Source organism: Dermacentor albipictus, chromosome 2, assembly GCF_038994185.2.
Source record: "Dermacentor albipictus isolate Rhodes 1998 colony chromosome 2, USDA_Dalb.pri_finalv2, whole genome shotgun sequence".
Lineage (NCBI taxonomy): Eukaryota > Metazoa > Arthropoda > Arachnida > Ixodida > Ixodidae > Dermacentor > Dermacentor albipictus.
The window spans coordinates 132,229,270-132,249,702 of NC_091822.1; the positions used below are offsets into that span (position 1 = coordinate 132,229,270).

Sequence of the window (20,433 nt, forward strand, 5' to 3'; positions counted from 1 at the left end):
CGACGCTCATGAAGAATTTTGAGGCGCGATCGGAGATCTTTGTTCGATACGCGTACTTTTCGGTTGCTTAAACGTCACAAAGTGGCAGTATGCAAAATTTGTGAGAACGGGGCGGAGAGAGAAGCCAATCTGCAAGCGGTGAACTCCCCAGAAGTTTACTTCCCTCGTTTGGCGTCTGCTTGCAGATAATATACTACAAAACGAAATGTTTTTTTCGTCTTCCAATGAATGAAATCTTCGTATAAAAAATATATATTTTCTTCTCAAGGTTAAACGTGATTTCAAATAGTAACGCGTGTGACTACTCCGATTTATAACTTAGTTTCTTTGTGTCGTCCCAAGGTGATGACACGCACAATGAGGAAAAAAGGAAAAGAGAAACGACGGGAGCAGGGACGCACTTTTCTTTAGGCCACAACAACATTCCAGTGGCTCGCTGGCACCAAATGATGTGGTTGAGTTCGCCGCACAACCAACGCACTGTTTGTTTCGAGAAACGAAAGTGACGCCAGAATTCGCTTTCTGCCATTTCTTCGAACGAGTTTCGCACCTCCACTGCTCTCGTTTCTCCTCAAGCAACGCCAATGCAAGAAACGAAGTTCTCATCGCAACCGCCAGCTCTTCAAATTAAACTATGGATTGTATCCGAACGTGCCATTCCGCGGCGGAGGCCGCCGCTTGGATCCAATCCAATCCACCAGACGCGCCATGCGAAGCCGGTCTCGTAACGAGCCTATGATCGCTCCAAACTTGCAAACTTCTCGTCCCGTTCGGCACCTAGCAGACTACGTGTTCGGTTGCAGGATGATTGAAGAAGCGTGTCGTCATTTTGACGTCACCAAAAACGTGGCCGCGCCCCGCGGCTGGCGATGTCAGCGCGGAGTAGGCCAATCGCGCGCTCCGGTAACCGATAACCGAACGACGGTCTCCGGTCGCACCCCTGGTGAATGTCATATGCGAAGGTGCTGGTTGAAATACGGTCCGCGTGTCTTTTACTCGCCTTAAAACTAGTCGGTAGGTTGTTGCTCTGTATAGCGCTCGTCTTCAACCTGTTGGAAGGGAAATGTTGAAGTTGATTGAGTCCTCCTTGCTAATTAATCTCACCACATACTTAATCAAACTAGGTGAATATTTGCTTTAGTTGATGCTTCTGTTCTTTCCCTTCTCAAAGTGCAACGGAAAGGATCCTTTCCAAGAAGCCAGAGCTTGTGGACTTGAAGAAAAAGGACGGCTACTGTGCTCTGCATCTAGCGGCAGTCAACAACTACTGTAGCCTCGCGAAAATCTTGCTGACGAAGGTATGACTATGATCACTACACCTTATGCACTATTTTAATTCCAGAAAATACACAAATGATGAAACAGTTCATCGCCAAACAGTTTTGGCTAACCCATGCTTTCCAGGACTGCATGAGACACTACTGTGCCTACATCTAGGAACATTGAACCAAGTGATGTACACCTCTGACGTACGTACAGGCAATGCTGGAATGGAGGAACGAAAGAGTCGTTCAATTCAAGCTGAGTGCTAGCATAAACCTACATGTTAAGCAGCTGTTAAGATGGGCTTTATTGCGCAAGTTTCGAGTTGAAACTTGGTGGCACGGTAAGAGGGACCATTGTCCCTAAAGAGAAGTTGCGCATAGAATTCAGAAAACCATGACGCATAGTCAGCAGTAGAAGTGGCTTAATGCAAGGTGGATGCAGCCTACGGCGATCACTGACAAAGTTTCGGTGGCAATTCAGAAAAAGACGGCACAGTAAGTGGACTGTAACATGTGCTATTGGCACACTGGGTACACTCGCAGAAAGACCTTACGATACTTTGGAAAAAGGTTGCCGCAGTGTAACCAGCTCGGTTGGCAAACATGCTGCGTTCATCTTGCAAATATATTTGGCGTTCATGCTACAGGCAACGTCAGCTTTGGCCTCCATTGTTTCCTATGAATGCTCAATGCTTAAGAAATTTTATGAGACTGTCCATGGTTTCTCTAATAGTTTTTACCTGTCTTCAATTAAAATACTGTTGTGTGGAATGAAACACCATGCTTACACAAGACATCGAATGGCACTTGTCATCACATCTAAATCTGATGACAAGGGAAAAAAATTTATGAAATAGTTGGAGAGAATGAGCTACCTGAGGAAATAGGGGGGGGGGGGATGAGTCTTGGTGTCTGAAGCGTTTGCGAAGGACGTAAGACGCGGTGATGAAAAGGTGGCAGTTCCCTTGCGGCACTCCTTGTCCCACTGCCCGAAGAAGGTAATAGAGAAGTACGGCACGCCTATCAAGTTTTCAGCATCGTCAAGCTTGCTAAAATGTGCCGAAATTAAATAACGGCAAATGAAACCCGGTGCTGTCCAAATAGGCGTGCTACGATGTTCATCGCTTGTGTAATAGGCCTGATGTGGAAGGTACAACTATATTGTGGAAAGTCATAGACAAACAGGGCACTGTTTCAATATTCGGCTCCGGGAGCGTTCGGCATATGTAAAGGTGCAATCGTCATGGGGACGGCCACTTAACTGATAGTTGCCGAAGATGCGCGTGCACTGCGGAGCTTGCAGCTACACGTAGGCTACGAAAACATCAACATGGATCTGAAAGAGAGAGATAGGTATTCGAGGCGTTCGGTATATGCTAAGAAGCCAATAAGTGTGTAAGCATACCATGAACATGGCTGGCAGAGAGGCATAGTACATTCAAGTAGTACCTGCTGCCCGTGTGTAGTTGCGTCTGATTTGTTTATTTTGTTTCAGCTATATTATGTACTTATAGGACGTTCTTTAACTTGTAAGTTGAATAGTACGAAGTATCGTGCGTGTCATTTAACTCTTCGTTCCTAAGCTTGTTTTGCTCGGAAACATGCCTTTCAACAAAAACACACCGCCCTCCTTTTAACCCTGCTGTTATACTGGAAATGAGTGTCCCAGTGTGCACCGTACCAAAGCCATATGGAGCATGAGCAATGTGTCTGCAAAACTCCTTCCTCATGCACTCTCGAAGTAGCACAAAACTTGTACCACATCGTTCGCTCTCATCCTCACCAGTTTCAAATGGCGTACTGAATCTGATGAGGTTTACTAAATATATTACATCCGGCGTATAGCAGTCAAACTGAAACCTGCAGGCTTTTTTTTTTTCATCGCCACAGAAAGCTCTTGCGAAAGCTATGAAATCCCACATGAAAGCGCTACTATTTCTACGCGTATTCTTTTTTTTTTTAGGGCCACTGTACTGTTGACCTAAAAAACAACGAACAACAAACGGCACTCCTGCTTGCCGTGTACAAAGGCTACTGCGACATTGTTGAACTGCTAGTCGATGCCGGCGCGAACATCAACGAACCAGACGCGGACGGCGACACTCCCATGCACGTGAGCCTGATGAGACGATCGGAGATCAAGGTCCAGTCTCTCAGTTCCGTCATAGCGCCGGCAACGAGAATGGTAGGTGGCACTTGTTAATGCGTGTTGTCCGCGATGGACGAATGGAACGACGCCAACAGGCGGGTATTCATCTCGAAACAAGCCTAAGTAAGCCGCAAGGCGTGTCGTGGACGTGCGACGAACTATTTTGAATAATTAGATAGGGAATTAGAGGCAAAATAACATTTACTCACCAAGCTTCATAGAAGCCAGTGACATTATGGTATGCTCGCTAACTGCAGATGCAGCCTGTAATTTACAGTTTACTAACCAATGTTCTAATTACTTATTTGACGGGGTGGGGTGCTCTAGCTACGTATTTTAGGGAGGTAGTACCGAAAAAAAATAACGTGATAAGAACGCTGCACCTTGCACTAGAGTTCGTGGGATATGTATGTACTAATACGTTTCCACTGAATACAACTGAACAATGATGTCCTTTCGTGATCTCGGCAGTCTCATTCTACTATTCTTGTTTGACGTCAACTGCTTCACAATAGTATTTACGTGCTAATCATATTTGTTTTTCATCTGTGCGACACTTCCATTTATCTTTGACGTAATAAACTGAGCGCTATTTTTATGTGTACCTATTCTACTCTGTTTTAAAACACACCGCTTGCGTTATTTTGTGTGCTCTATTTAGGTGAACCTCTTTCCGTATTTGTACGAGGTCACCTATATCGGTCTATCACTTCTTTTGTTATAACCTACTGCCCTGTGTAATGCTTTCACAGTAAAGAGGACAACTGAAATAAACGAATAATTATTAATTAATTAATTAATCACCTCATGAATAGGTAGGAATTGTATTGCTTTACAGTAACGTTTGACGAGCTGAGAAAAGCAGCTAGAGGCATTACGGAATGCTACAAGCAGGAACAGCGGTCCATTCAACGGCCCATTCTCACTGCCTATTTCTCGAGACTGCGGTTCACCTCAGTTTCTAGGAAAATCTATGTAATGTATATACTGGCTGGCTTCAATTCTGAAATAACATCTCTCTCAGAGTAAATAATTAAAAACTGCATAAGCAAAATCTCGTATGTAGTGGTGTCAACGACTATTACTCAAATTTTAATTCCCGACGCATATAAAGTTTCGTCCGCAAAAAAATGTCCGTTTGCCTTAAATTCAGTAATCATAGACTGTCGTGGCAGAAACACACGGCATATAGCCCTATACGAGCGGAATGTCTCATACAGGAAATTACAGAAAAAAGAAAATGCGCCTATTGAACTCGAAGGTAAACGAAGCTTTGGTGAAATGTTTCAAATAAATGCTACACCAAGAGACACAGGGTATATGTGCAATGTTATGTCCTAGTATGCGGTAGTAACTGTTCACGTTATTTTCGCATTGGAGAAGTTTTCGATTCTCGTCACGCCAATGTTGTCGCACAGACGTCGTCGCGCTATTAGACAGCTTTAGTTACACGTACGTAGAGGCTTTGCGTATGTAGAGCTTCTACGTGCGAGCAGTGCGCATGCGTAGAACGTAGCGGGCGCGCGCGCGTCTCACGGACGTACGTGAGATTCAATTCTTTGCGTGCGTTTCTTGCGCACGTAGACAGCTTCGCGCGGGAGTTCCGCAAGATCACGAACAAGCGATAGCGGGCCACGCCCGCGCAGACGGCTCGCATCGAAACACGGCGACCAGATTGAATTGGCTACCGCCGTGTTCACATTTCCCGATAGATGGAGCTACGGGGTCCCTCTTAACGTGTAGCTAAAAGCGTTTCAGATGGCACGTAAGGTACGTAGGCTTTTCACGTTTGCGTGCGTGAAGCCTCTACGTACGTGTAACTAAAACTGTCTATTGTCATATCGTTGTGGTGAGTCGTTCTCGTTATTCCATCATCTTCGAGGAATCGCCACCCCATTGTCGTCTAGCCATCGTGGTCACACCGCCTTCGTCGTCCTATCAACTCCGCTCCGTCGTCTACATCCAGTGGTCATCGTGCCGTCCTGTCCGATTTGTGGGCGATCGAGTTTCGTAGCAAAGTAGGCCAATCGATGCACTCCGCATAGAGACGAAAGAATAAAAATCTCAGGATGACCGCTGCAGATTCTAAATGAAGGTGTCCATAGCAGTATGGTGTCACTGCGTTGCTTGAATGCTAGTAACATTAACGTTGACAGTCATCGTGGCCTTGGCTCTGCCGGAATATTTTTACACAGTTGTTAACCAACTAGGTAATTATAAAACGCAACGCAGCTGTCATTACCTCTTTAACCCCCTAGCCTGCGTTCTCTCATTTGTCAATTTATACGAATATCGCCAATAACAAATGCTATTTTGATTAATGATGCACATTTCGATGTTTAATTGCGTTTTTTCCGATTATTCACTGAGATAGTATCGTTGCAGAAAATTGTGTGTTTGCATATTTCTACAAAAGAAAATAAGAGATACAGGCTTAGCAATAGACGCCAAGGCGTCGAAGAACGTGCACCTTCTCATCGTCTAGCTGATGTATTCTTACACTATCGCGACAGAAGAGTAAGACACCGCCAAAGGCGTGAATTAAGAAGTTAAATATCTATCGGGAGAACTTGTGCCCAGAGAAATGAAGCAACACTGAAACCACAATGGTAGCGGCGATCACGATCGTCGGTCATGGAAATCTCATCTGCGGGTCAAGCGTTTCTGCTAATGACGCGTGTCTCATCATGCATTCCAGCGTAATTGCTGGTGCTCACATACGTTCCATAATGTGCACCCCTATTCGCTTCGTACACGCAGTCTGACTAGGCATAATTGTTTCACCGCATGACCGGCCGACACCATTCGATAACGCTGCTCTGCACGAAGGCGCATTTTCCTACACAACTGTAGCACTGGTCAGCCGGTAATGGCCATGGGAAAAATATTAAATTAGGCTTGTCAGCATTGTGTGACAAGATGCTTTGGCCTCCTTCAGTCTGGTGGGACAAACTCGCGGGGCAAAATCACTGACGCGGGGCGAATCATGGTGCAGTGTCAGGGATCTGATTAAATGGCTTGAGTCGAGAAAGGTGAGCGATTTTGGACAAACCCGAGAAGGACCACACAGGAGCAGAGCGGTCGGTGCACAACATGGCGATCTTTAAGGAACAAAATTGTGATGTGATGATGATGATAGTGGGTAAGCAAGAAAGAAGTTTCAGCACACCCGCCGCCCTGACAAAATAAGAAGAGGAGGGGGGGGGGGTTGTATCTCAGCATCCTTCGTAAGAGTCCCGTGAAACCGTACTAGAGCGACAAAGTACAGCATAGGCCTGTGTCGTGAATGGGAAAGAAACTTCGCGCAGGGGTTCATTGTTTCGTGTGAAGTCGTCTTGTGATCAAAATCCACCGCGGTTTGCACCGTGCTCTTATCGTCTTGCAAAATACGCGCTACTACTTTGTTTCGTAGAGCCGATTCTAGCGTGCACGCGTAGAGGAGTTAGACGACGTTGCTCAACCTTGAACATCAGAAACCTGACGCTTGGTAATGCTGTTGTCGTTGCTTGGTCTTTATGAAAACTGTGAACACCGTCATGCGATGTGCACTGTCGGCAAAGTACTCTGCGAAACCAACACGATTTTTTGTCTTTGCACTGCGTCCATTTTGTGCGCATAATGTACGGCCTCTTATGCATTCTATTCCTTTGCTTAGTGAATATCTGCGTCGGTTGCAGTCCTAGTGGTTCAATGTTGGTTATTCATACCACGTAGACTTTTTTCAAAGTAAAGCAGTCAGTTCTCAGAGGTAAAGACAGGGTGGTCTGCAGGCGTTCTTCTACGTTGATTGCGCTGCGACGGTACAGCTCCTGTCGTCCGCACCTGTACTTGCTGAAATTGATTTGGCTGCATCGGTTCGTTCGTGAGCCTTCGTGGTCATCACTACAACAGTGGTCATGCGTTGTTTTGCCTGGAAAGCACCGTGACTGTTTGACAAAATTCGAATCATTGTCAATTCCCGCATTGTGGCTAACCGGACGTATCGTCGAATGTTCTTTTGTATATTCAGTTGCTCGGATGGCCTGCATCCTATAAAAACGCTCTTGAGGCATTGATGTGGCTATAATAGCTATATATAGTTATTTCATGCTTTTGACGCCGCGGCTCTAAAGTCGAAAGTGATGAAATCACGTGATGGATGCCTTCAATTACGTTATTTACGTCGCCATTCGCGCTATCGTTTCAGGGGTGACGCTTTCGTGTTCAGGAAGTACTACCATGTCATTGAATATTTGTCTTTGCTATTTGTTCTTGCGCATTCTTCAATCTGGTCGTGGCATCGAGCTTCAGTCTTGCAATATGTTGCATCTTGTTTCGGTTTTACCATCGTTTCCTTGCATAGGAGTAAGTCTAGTCATTTCACTTCGGAATATCTGTAATAAGCTTGCACTGTTCGTACTGAACCCCCTCTCAATAGCAAAATTTATATTCGGCGTCACTGTAACCCGTTTATCACTATATACTAACTAATGGGTATTCATCGCATTGTTATTTCTTCGTCAGGAGGCAGTGCTCCGGTTTTCCTTTTCCTTTTTTTTCTTTGTCTAGGAAGCAAAACCTCTCCTGAAGCATTTCGATGCGGCTGCTCATCAAGTAAAGTAAGGCGAAAGAAGCAGGATGTTTAAGGTTTAAGCGACGATCTTTCCGTGACACTTAATTCGTTGAGGCGCACGTCAATGTATCCGTGGTAGCCACTACATTAGACAAAATATTTGCCTACGAGTACATTAATTAGGATGTGAAATAAACTATTTCACTGGGTACACTGTATTTGCGGAGTTGAAGCCAACCGGTGCGCAAAAAATGCGCTAGAATTCCTGTGATCATTTAACCCACTCTGGAGCCTTGCACAGAAACGGCGGTGAAGTGGTTGTTGTTGGCCCCGCGATCATATGGCGGAAATATATAGCTTCGTTGCACTCTTAAGACTCGGCGAGGCATTTTTACACATCAGCAAGCTATGGGGCCACAATTGTCTCTGTTCTTATTTCTGGGCAGATCGCGAGTGAACTTCTCCAGTCTCGCACTCCGGGCGTGGACGGCGACCTGGCGTTGGCCTGCTTTCTGGCAAACAGGGGCGGGGATCTCCACCGGAAGAACAAAGCCGGACGGACGCCCCTGGATATGGCTGGAGGCATCAAATGCGTCGAGCTGCTTTTAATTTGGAAGACTCAAGAAAGGTACCTCCGGGTATAGTTGGGAGCAATACGAGCGGCAACAAGGAATTCCTTTTCTAGAAATAATCACTCCTGATGTGTAAATTCAGATGTTACATTGCAACATGCAGCAGCAGGTACCCCTCCCTCTAACGTTTAGTGACACTGAGCACTCTTGGGCGGGAAATGTCTGATGAGCCACTACAGAAATTTGAAAGCAACTTTGTTCCCTTTCACCTTGCTCGAGAGGTACAAAAATTCCATTGGGATAAGTCGCGGCAGTGTCACCGCAAGGTTTGATATTGGGCTAGTTGGTGCCACATCCTGTCACAAAGTGGGCTACAAGATAGATTGGCGTTCCCGTTATTCTTGGGCTACAATGCACGTAATGGCGTCTAGTGAGAAAAGTAAGGGGAACAACGATGCGTTTTTACCGTGAATTTGACGGCGCATATCGCCAAGCCGGTGCTTTCCTCAAAATTGGTTCCAAGTGAATGTGCATTATAAAACCACTGCCCGCCGTTCTTAAATTTCAATACGTGCCATGACTTACCGTGTTAACTGAATTAGTAAAATTTATTTCATCATGTCAATAAGGTGTTTTTGTTTCATTTTGGGTGTAGGTCCGCCACATATAGCAATCTAGTTTGATCGCTAGACTTGTTCTATATGTGCCACAAGCAATCTTTCAAAACTTCGCATAGTCTGTAAAGCCTGGTGCATGATGATTTGGATGGATGGCTGGGATGTAAACGACGGACGGCGTGCACACCAATTTTTCCTTGTCCTGAAGCTTCCTTGGTCTTGCCGATTTTTTTTCCAGATCGTGTTTGCTCCTTGTGTGAACTTCCATTTCCAGTTGGCGATAAATACTAAAAGACGCTGTCTCCCTTCACTTTCTACCTCGTTCTAAGCGCCATTGCGAAGATGAGTTGCTGATTTATTCGACCTCACGCGGTCATCTGCAATTTGGCTGGCATAGTTCAAATGGTGTAGTGACCGCCCCCAGAAATGCATCAATCATGGATTCCATGCCTGGACCGGGACTCAAGTTGTAAAGCGAGTGTACATGCAGTGTGGTATCAGGTATATAATTACAATGATATGCGTTCTTATTCTAACTCAACAAAAAAAAGCGCCTACCACTGCTCTGTTCGCGCTCAGACCATGCAGCAAGATGCGCAGTTTTTGCATCAATGAAACACTTGGCAGCTCCCGCGTACATGTAGCGTTCGCTGGCTCCTTGTCTTCCTCGCTTTTTTCCCCCGTTCATCACCCGCAATGTGGGGCACCTTTGTGGACGATCTTCCTACCTTTTTAACTCCTATAAGGGCACATTTCCTTGCATGGTTTGCTCACAATAAGAACGAAGAATCGCCCTCGTATATGCCAAATTTTGCATCGGAGAAGTGCGCTACTGAAGAGACGCAGAGGGTTTTCACTTCCTGAATGCATCTAAGTGTCCGATCGGACCGATGAAGCGACGGTGCCAAATGTTTTGCTAAAAAAATGTGCAGCAAAACGTGCTATCTTGTTGCGAAGCTGGCGCGAGAGCAAGGCATGTTCTTAGCGCAAGGCATTAGCTTTCCAGTTGGCATAAGAAAACGCGGGCCGCTTTACTGTCAGATGCTGTGTTGAAGCACCCTTCACCTAACCTTCTTGCACTTCCCTACCTTTTCAGCACGCAGGAGTCATCGGGCCCACAGCGAACAAACGGCGGAGCGACTGCAAGCGCCGAGTCGGCAGATGGAAAGTGCAAAATATGCCTTGACACTCCCGCCAATGTGTGGTTCGAACCTTGCGGCCATCGCCTGTATTGTGCGGAATGCTGCCAGCGCATGAAATGTTGTCTGACCTGCGGTGTACGCGTTACAGGGAAAGTTTCGGATGGTGAGCAGCTCTCGGCTTCATTAACTGGTTTCATCTTTAACAGCGAAGCTGTTACGGGCTACTTTCCCCAATTTCGTGTCTCCGTGTAGAAAAATATCCTGAATATAGCCCAATGCCGGGCCGACCAGCGGCGATGGTGGCGCAGGCGTTAAGCATTCCCCATAGGTGGGCGGCTCCCGGAGACAGTGCAATGGGGGCCGATACACGGCGGTGGTGAACCAGGCGTTAAGCACTCCTCCTACATGGTCAGATGCCGAAGATAGTGTGGTGCCGGGCCGACCCGCTGTGGAGGTGCAGGGCGCCATTAAGGGGCTCACATACACAGCTTCGCTGGTCATCCTTCTTCACAGAATGGAAGGGCAGCAAGCTTCTTTTTTCTTTTGTTTTTGTTTATGTGGGCCATTTGACTTCACACGGCTCCATCTCACTACACAGTAAAAAAAGATAAAAAAAATTGCGGTTGTGCCCAAAGGCAAAGCATCGAAAGTGATAGCGATACCCAGCGTTGTGCTCGAGCAGCTCGCACGGTGTGCTAAATACAATACGCGGAGGGGGTATTTCGCGATGCATAGTACAAGACAATTGCTGAGCAAGAACGATGCCTCAGCAGATACCAGACGTGATACAAGGCTGGCGCTACACGCGGCTCACCTGGATCGGTGCTCGAGATCAGATCGACGGAGAACCGGGGGTTGTCTTTTAAGCGCCCACCGAATCGGTTTGATAGATTTAGCCTGACCTTTACTATCCGCTCCACTCAAACCACTGCACGCACCCTTGTGTGCAATGCACAGGCACGGCCGCTCAATCAAAACGGCAAAAAGCTCCTCGCGCACAACGCTCATCTCAGCGGCGACGGCCAGAACGCTGCCGTGATTTCCGAAGAGCATATTTTGCAAATCGTGACAGTGCGTCCCCTTGGCTTCGTCGCTTGTGCAGCCAAACAGAACGCTCGTCTCCAGAGGTCATCTAACCTTATAAGCACGGTCCGCGCATGCGCCGTCAATAGCAGGATCTTACTTTAGACTGGTACTCAATCAAAATTGTATTTTCGTTCATTTGGCTCAAGATTGGTGAATATTACTTGTGAAGAAAACCATACGATGTCACGCTAAACCTAATCACTCACTTTTCATCTCGCTCATCCATTTGTAAGCAGCAATTTCCACTTACCTTGTCATTAACTTTTTGGCTCCCTGTAACCGGCACTTATTCGCTCTCCCTCTCTCTCTTTTCCTGCAGCTGTAAGACCCGTACTCAGCGACGACCGAAGGAAGCTAGAGTCCAGGCTGAAACAACTGGAAGAGTCCAATACCTGCGGAATCTGCATGGAACGGCCGCGCAACGTGGCTTTTCTATGCGGTCATACCTCTTGTGCCACCTGTGCCGAAAATCTCAGCGTCTGCCACATGTGCCGTAAACCCATCTCCAAGAAGATCACCCTGTTCTAGAGTTCTAGAAAAAAAATATGGACGCCGTTGAAATAGGAGAACGAGCAGGCGGATCTTGTTGGCTATAGGTCAACAACGCCTGCCTTTGCAGATACAATTAAACAACGAACGCCAATCTGTGTACACCAGCCAGCTCTAGTATAAATAAACAACGCCTTCTAGAGCGACTGACATCTGTGAAGAACAGGTCTTGTTGTTTTGCTGCGGCTGTCTCCGGATTACTAGCGGTGTCTCTCCTATCGTTTAATTATCCCAGCAATCTGAGAAGGTTGCCTTCTGAAGTCCCCGCTATCCCAAAATTGTAGCTAAAAATAATATCGAAGAACGCGGAGCGAAAGAACACTTCAAAAAATTGAAAATCAGCGTCTCACAATCTCTCATAGTACAAGAAACACACACTACGCGCAATTACCGAGAAATGGACACAAAGCTATATGCACACCACGCGTAATCCAGAGTCAACCCGTGAGTATTCATGCCGAAATAGTTTCGCCTGAGCATAGTGTGAAAATTTTTCAGTATGGGGTTTTTCAATTCGCCGCCAATCAGCTATACAATCTTCCACCACGCCCGTACCCATTGGTTTCATTGGTCACCAGCACCACTCCCTCTCCGTTCTCGATCTCTACCGCGATGTCGCCTCCCCTCCCCTCTACCACGCCGACCGATTGCGGGTGCCTTTCTCGCTAGGCCGCCACCAATGGCTCTGCCTGGGTTCAGTGAAACGACAGGTGTAAAGCCGTGAGGGCCACTGTACATGTAATCGTGAATGTGCCTCCGGTTCGTTGGGTCGCTCAAAACTCGGGAGGGCGACAACCACACCCGAGTCTGAGGTCTGGAGGTGCAACCGAAGTCGCTCCATAATGCAAGAAGTAAGGTTTCAGTCATATGACAACCTGCGTGTACTGTTTTCGCAAAGGAATTGCACTCGGTGTATTGGGCGTTCTTGCTATCGTGTTCGAGCGCACTCCCTACGAACAGCACTCAACCTCAGTTGTGGTAGCGCTGCAAACGGCCACAGTCGCTGCACCAAAAAACGCGCGCAAAAAAAGTCAGTATAAAGGAAAATATTTTTCTGAATTTACGTGGTTGAACATTAAAAAAAAAGGTTTTGCAAGAAAATCTTTCCACCAAGAAACGCTGATAGCTTCAGATGGGAAAAAGACAGACACCTTTCTGTTCATGTTGCCCGCTACAAACCTGTTCTTGCAAAGTGCATCCAACGAGCTGAGGCAAACACTATTCCAAGGGAAGTTCTTTCTCGCAGTTATGATTGAAAGAGGAGCGTGGCTAAGCTTTGAAACACAGTTAATGTGGTCGAAATGATGTATTTTTTACGGAAGCTTTGGAATGAGCAGAAAGAAAGCCATGGTGCCATATGATTAAATAAATATTTGGAACGCAGAAAATGCAGTATACTGCAACGCAGTGTTTCTAGTGAGCCACAGTCAGATTTAATTAAGAGAAGGCTACGCGGTTAATTAGATGCGAGCTTTCTTTTTCCCTTTAACTTTTTTTTCTTAACCATTATATGCAAGTCTAGCTGATTACGACACGTGCCAACGTTTTGAAAACGTTATGTGCTTCCGTGAAGTCTTGATAACCGAGATAAAGCGCTGTCCGAGCGGATTTTCAATAAGGAGTTGATTGTCATGTTTTTTCGGCTATATTGGCCCGAAGTGTACCGCTCGCTATCACTGTAAATGGTTTTATCGTGTTCATGTGAACATTCACATCCTGTCAGTGTATACGATTACAGTAATTTCATTATTCCTTGATGCTTTTTGATCTGGCGTGACATTGCATTGTTTTTCTATTATTGTTTGTGTGTGTTTGGGGGGGGTGGTGCGTAACTTAGTCAATTGATAAAGTTTTGCCCAAAACGTTTGTTTGACCACCTCTAGCCAAAAGCAATGTTACGTTGAGCAACCAATTATTTTTGTATGTGTCCCTCTCAAACAGCATTTGTTTGTATGGCTTTTGAATTACGCTTCGTTGTTGTCACAATATGTCTCGCTGGTCTGTTGCCTTAACTGCATCCTTTCTTTCTTTGTCTTCAAATTTGCTGTCGATTTTTCTCCATTTGTTGTTTATTCACTGCAGTGAAATCGGTAGGCTGCACCATTGTAAAGCTTGTTTTCTTGTTTGATGTTCTTGCACCATATTCCCACACGGAGAAGCAAATGTTTAATGTATATGTTAACGTGGGGCCAAATAAATATTTCTCCTTGTTGCTGCGAGACACTCGGTCTATGATCTGACTTTTCCTATTACGTGCATCGTGAAACCGAATTCATTGGACAGAATACTCCGTAAATAGCTTCATTGCGTCTTTTATGAACAAACAAGATGCTATTTATTCATTTATACAAGAGCAGGGCCACCCATAGGCGAAAATGAAAAACCGCTGGAACTAATTGTTGGTCGGTTAGTCAGGTTGGGCCGGAATCGGGTCGGGATTGGTTGGGTTCAGTTCGGATTGAGTTGGGTTTGGTTTTTCTGAATGTTTGGCTCACATGCACACTATGGGTGATTGGACAAGAATCGGGTAAAACACGAATAAACGAATTCGTTGAAATAAAAAGTAAACGACCATATTTTAGAAACTTTGAGGAAATCGAATTTAATAAAGGGTTGAGTGGCACCTCTTCCCAGGGATGGCCGATTCGTTTAGCATCCGCTGCATCATTACAACACAGGGTCCAAGAATCACGTTCTCAAGCTAACACGAGCGCGTTATGTGCGTAAATTGTTTTTATCAGATATAGCGGCTCCTGCTTCGGACTTCACGTCATGCAAAGCGTAACGATAAGCAACATGCTTGCGTTTCATGTGCGCAAGGCACCGAACGCTATATTAAAGGTGTCTACTATGTTCACCTTTTCTATTGGCCGTCGCCTGTTTTTGTGCGGTACTTCAGTGCCTAAAGTGATTAATGATTACGGGCTCCCATTTTCTTCTGTTCTGACACTAAATGGATTCCCGCATTTGCTAATTTCGTGCTTTTTGCACCATTCATACAACAGAAAGAACAAGAATTTCTGCCATCAATACTGGACAATGCATTCGCTTTTTTTCGGTTATTTTTTCCTTGGTCGACTACACGTTGCTAGTGCAATTTGCACGCCAAGCTTTCTTATGTACTCGTGAGGCGCTACACTTTCAATTGCGATCGAGCTTCATCAGGATGGAATTAATTGACTCCTCACCCCAGATTGTCAAAGTCAGCCAATTCCGAACGAGACATTTGATCTCAACTGGGTTCGATCGCGATGGAAAGTGCCCATGTGACACTGGTATTCATCGTTCCACTCACTCAGGCGTGCAGCTTATCCTATGTTTCTTTTACTGCAGTGCAAAGACCAGTATAGACACGATGAGTAAATTCGCGACATGAGTATCCTCTTTCAAGCAGTGTGGTGCCAATGCACCATGAAACTCCTTATTTAGCCATTCGTCTTCCTCGTCTCTACATTCTAAATTCTATAGTCTAAGCTAACTTGGTGTGTGTAATGTAAAGCTTCCTTCACTATTTGCCTTTCTTTCGCGCCACTTTGTTTTTAGACGCATCTTGTATAGTAGTCTCCCCCGCTGACTTCTTTTTACTAACGCGGTAGCGTTAAAGGCCCCGTGTCGCGGAAAACGTGGGTCGGTGTCCCGCGTCGGACGTTGTTTCCGGGAAAAAAAATTTCGACCCACGCATACCCAAGCACGCAGGTCCTCCATATGGCGCAAGGAAGTTACTGAGCCAAGGGAATTTCTCAAGGTAAAATACGCAGAAAAATCGTGAAGCGGGACTTAAACAACCTACACACATGATAGCGTTGGATTGTAATTTGAATATATGTGAAAACAGAATTCTGTTACGCGGAAACTCAAGCAAGCCTTTTTCCAGTGTTTCTACCATTCATAGACCGGCCACAGCGTGTGCGATTTGCGCGCACCGGCGCGCGCAGATCTTGAGAGTGCGCGGAGCGGCGCGCCCGGTTCCTTGCAACACCTCTAGATGTCGCTCGCCTCCCCCGCATCGAGGCCCACGCAAGAGGCCGCGTTTCTACCAGAAAGCCCGCCTTCATGTATAGCGTTCGGCACCAGCGTTTCCCGGTAAACATTATGGTTACGTAAGCTGCACTTGCCGGGAAGCGTGAGAAGCAGTCAGCGATCTTTAAATGATTTCACGTTCCACTCTTAAAGGCGGAGCTTAAGCGTTCTCCAAATTTTTACGTTTCATTGCCTCGCGGTCCTTACTCCATGAGGCCGGCCAGCTACGTCCGCATTTACCTCTAGGTGCACACACACACACACACACACACACACACACACACACACACACACACACACACACACACACACACACACACACACACACATATATATATATATATATATATAATTTGTATTATAATATATATAATTTAATATCATATATATGCGGATGCTGCTCTTGGAAGCGCGTATATATATATATATATATATATATATATATATATATATATATATATATATATATATATATATATATATATACATATATAATATATATATATATATATTCCATGGTTTGTACCCATTTCCCGCATGCCATGCACGAATCGTCATGACCGACAAAGTTCGTCCCTCAATTAACTCCTTTTTGTCGTTTGAGAGAAAGGAGTCATAACAGTCGACAAAAAGTATTAAATAACATAAACTTATCATAATTAAGGCCCTCATTTCGTAGGTCAGTGCCCGCTTTCGAAAGGTCCTTTCGCCGGCTAAGTGTTCATGGCGCCTTTCCAGTGTGCGACTTCTGTCTCCCTGGCTTCACGTTTAACACTCCTGTCGCGACTACTGTCTTCAAGTTTTGGCTAGTGCTTACTGCTTCTAAGCCGGCCGCTGTAAAACCTGGAGGGACACATGCGGCTTCCGTATCCCCCGGGGATCAAAGGCTGATCGAAATCTCGCGCCAGTTCCTTTCACATGCAAAGGGTGCGGGCTTCGCGACACTGTGGTAGTGCAGCGTGTCACAGTTGGCGCCCGGTTGGTATGTTTGACGGCAGTTACTTGCAAGGGCTTGGGGCTGCCTGCAGACTGCAACTCCATGACCTCCTCTATCTACTTCTCCTCCTTTTCACGCTCATCCTCATTACTGTCAGGTGCGGACGCTGACCAATATTGCAGTACGATAGAAGTCAGTCAATTGGAGCGACGGGTGGGGAAAAAAAAACTTTGATATTATTTATTCCTGTGTTGTAACACTCGTCTGTCCTTTGCCCTGTCCGCTCACTCATTCGTCCGCCCCCCCACAGAATACATTTCTGTGACACCTAGACGAGAAAGAAGAGCATTGTGAGTTTCATTACCAGTTTATGTGCATCAGCCTCCTGGAATCAACCGTTTTTCTCACACAGATTTTACCATTTTGTCTGAAAGAAGACTACAGTTGATTCAGACAAGCTGCAGATGCATTGCAAGCAAGAAAAAGAAAAGTTCTGTAATTTACTGATCAATACGCACCACTTAGCGCGCACACCAAAAGTACGCGCTTCTCTCGCAACACTTCCAACGCAACTAGAATGACGTAGGCGTTCTCGCTTCCCTTAACTGAAGCCCGAATGGGCGTGAAAGGGGGTAAGCGAGAGACAAACACACGGCGTAATGCTTTGTGTGCCGCTTTCACGCAAGGTGCTATCCTGTGTGTGTTTACGGTCCGAACCGTGCAGCACTTTGAGTGTTTACGTTGCGCGAGCCGTCCGGCCAAAGACAGGGAATCTCCATTAGAAGTTCTCGCACCTTCCTCGCCAACGCTGTGAAGCGTGTATCTTTTGTGCGCTCACTGCGAAACGACGTCTACGCAGATGCATTTCCACACAGGCAGGCTAATTCACCAGCCTTCACACTCCCACTCAGGCGCGCACAAACGACCAGGGTATCGACAGGATTTTGTTTACTGTGAGTCGACTGAAAGCTTTTTTGCTTGCACCGTGCGCTGTTATGTCAACTCCCTACCTTGCTGAGTCTTAGCTGAGTAGGTTTTTTTTTTCGTTTCTTTTTTTTGTGGGGGGGGGGTGAGGAGAGGGGAGAGACGAGGATGGGGTTTACTTACTGCTGCCATTTGTCGTCCTTCTTCCTACTTATTTTTGTCATTTGTATTGGTTTTTACTCGTGCAAACCAAATAAGCATAATAATAAACTTTCTAGTATACATTTCCACTGATCGAGCTCCATCTTAGTTCAGTTTCCGCGCGCAGCCTCAGTGCAGTTCGCGCTGTCTACTGGGGGCGAGGACGAGCTACGAAAGGTACGGTGATGCTGTTGGACCTTAAATAACTCCTTAACGTATCTGCCTGGGTATTCTAAAAGCTGACTTTCTTTGCCATGCTTTTCTGTATAATGTACTAACGTAACGGCTTCCTAGCGGAAATTCAGCCGATGTCAGTCGAAGAAAACACGTCAGGGCTTGAGTTTTCGTTCTTTTTTAATTGGAATGAAAGAAAGATGTAGTCGGTATTATGATGATGACTGCTACCGTCTTTAGGATAGCAGAAGCAGTGATATAGAAAGTATATGTATGTAATAAGAAAAGGAAGAGCAACAATGTCCTATGGTCAAGTTGACAGCACACAGATATATGCACGCACGGACATATAGGTATAAAATACGAAGGCAAGTCGCACCACACTGAGTTCGTTAGCAGTCACAAACACAAAGAAGCGGCCGCGACGCCGTCTGCGTTGAGCAGGTAGACGGTGCATAGACACAGATAAAATAATGCACGCACAGAGATATGCCAGTCAAAGTGAGCTTCAGCTTAATACACAAGTGTATAACACGTAATACACAAGCGCTAATAATTACAAATAATGGAACGAAGTCCTAGTTACATTGTGTTGCTATTCAGTGCGGCATATGGTAATCGGTAAGAATGCCTGCGTGTTCGCAAAGATGTTCGAGTGCGTTCAATGCTTTTCGCTGTGTTATTTTCGATGGCCCAGCGATTTTGCGAGTGAGAAAGGTTGGCGAGGATCGAGGGAGTGTATATAGCTCTTGTTCTGGCTGCCATATTTGCCCCGTGCGTCCGGCGCATTTGAGGAGCAAGCCGGAGATGAATTCCTTTTTATGCGATATAGAAAATGTTTTGTTTATGCGGTGTTAAGGCGCAGTCGACGAATTAGTGTATCGGCACTTTTCGAAAGTTCTACAGCCAGTTGGGGGTCCACTTCGTAATGAATCGATTCCTTAGTCTTTTAATGAAAGCTGGTTGACGTATACAATTCCTTCTTTAGTACGTTTAATATGCCTTGCATTAGCGATAAAGGGATGAGTTGAATTACTCAATCTTTACGGGGCCATTTTGCCTTTGAGTCCGCTGCTTTCCCGTCTGCTATGCCAGCATACCCCGGTACCAGCTGTAATATCACTTCGTGATTTCTTTCAGTAGCCTGTGTTGAACTGTTTAGTACTGTGCACGTTCATTATTCGTCTTTGTGGTTGATTGTCATCAATATTTTCAAGACAAGCTAACGCTTATAAAGAGTCCGTGCAAATTACCCACTTTATTGTGTCTCATATTTGGTAAAATATATGGCTGGTTGAATTACCGCTAATTCTGCTATTATTGATGACGACGTGCGTCCTAGCCGACAAGCGTACTGCCCCTGTAAGGATGGTATAAACTATCGTCACAGTAACTTCGACTACAGAATCGTGAGTATAGACGTGAATATAGTCCTAATACCTATCAAATAGCCGATGTAAAGTTATTCTTCTTTTTTTTTTGCTGCTAATGTGGAAACGTCGCATTTCCTTTTAGAATCTTCGATTGACGTTTGTATATTTTCTGTGCCTGCAGAAGACATGGTGGGTAGCAGAGGTCTGAATGCCATAAAACCGATCGTGGGAGCCGTGATTTGTGCTTTTGAAACATGGCGTGTTTTATTTCTCACATAGGGACTTCACAGTAAAGCATCTATAGATGCTCTTCTGACTGTCTGAGTGCCTTTTAATGCGTCTGAATTCTTTGGTGAGTACCACAGCAGAATGTGTCCGTCACGCGAAAAGTGTAATGTCTTGTATCTGCATAAAAAAGGCGTAATTTGTGAAGTTAAGATATGTAATCAATGTAATCGCTATGATTGTGTAAATGTAAATGATTGGTAGCTTTATAAGTGATCAGGGACAAAAAAGAATGCTGGTGGGCTACTGCATGACTTGAGACAAAGGGCAAGAGAGCACGTAGGACAACTGAAGTGGACGAAGGCACAGCACTGAAGATAACAGGAAAACGTGTCGGCACTGACGTTGTTTTTTTCAGCCCCTTTCAATCTCTCTGGTTTGTGCGTCAAAGTAAACAATAGTGCAGAGAAATTTCATGGGTGCAATAAAAAACACCGATAACACTTTGTTTCGTGCCCGGAAGCATTGGTTTGCTGTATATATTTATACTGTGGAAGCAATATAATGGAAACACGGGAGGATGCCTCAATGATCGCTTACGGGAGCGTTCTAACAATGTTGGCAATCTGGCAGGCTGGCCATCTAGC

General features: G+C 45.5%; 2 protein-coding genes across 2 annotated transcripts in view; both read left to right on the plus strand.

Annotated features, from left to right (window-relative positions):
- The window catches only part of LOC135917832 (E3 ubiquitin-protein ligase MIB1-like), a 72,810-nt gene extending 58,657 nt beyond the window's left edge, over positions 1–14,153 (plus strand). The window contains exons 13-17 of the mRNA XM_065451437.2: positions 1,172–1,298; positions 3,229–3,450; positions 8,413–8,594; positions 10,252–10,460; positions 11,703–14,153. Coding sequence (XP_065307509.1) covers positions 1,172–1,298; positions 3,229–3,450; positions 8,413–8,594; positions 10,252–10,460; positions 11,703–11,911 — 949 coding nt within the window. The 3' untranslated portion in view covers positions 11,912–14,153. The remainder of the gene's footprint in view (positions 1–1,171; positions 1,299–3,228; positions 3,451–8,412; positions 8,595–10,251; positions 10,461–11,702) is intronic.
- A 3,937-nt stretch (positions 14,154–18,090) lies between these two features.
- LOC135918845 (uncharacterized) overlaps positions 18,091–20,433 on the plus strand; it is a 53,904-nt gene continuing 51,561 nt past the window's right edge. The window contains exon 1 of the mRNA XM_070533987.1: positions 18,091–18,191. The gene's annotated coding sequence lies outside the window, so the exon portion shown is untranslated. The remainder of the gene's footprint in view (positions 18,192–20,433) is intronic.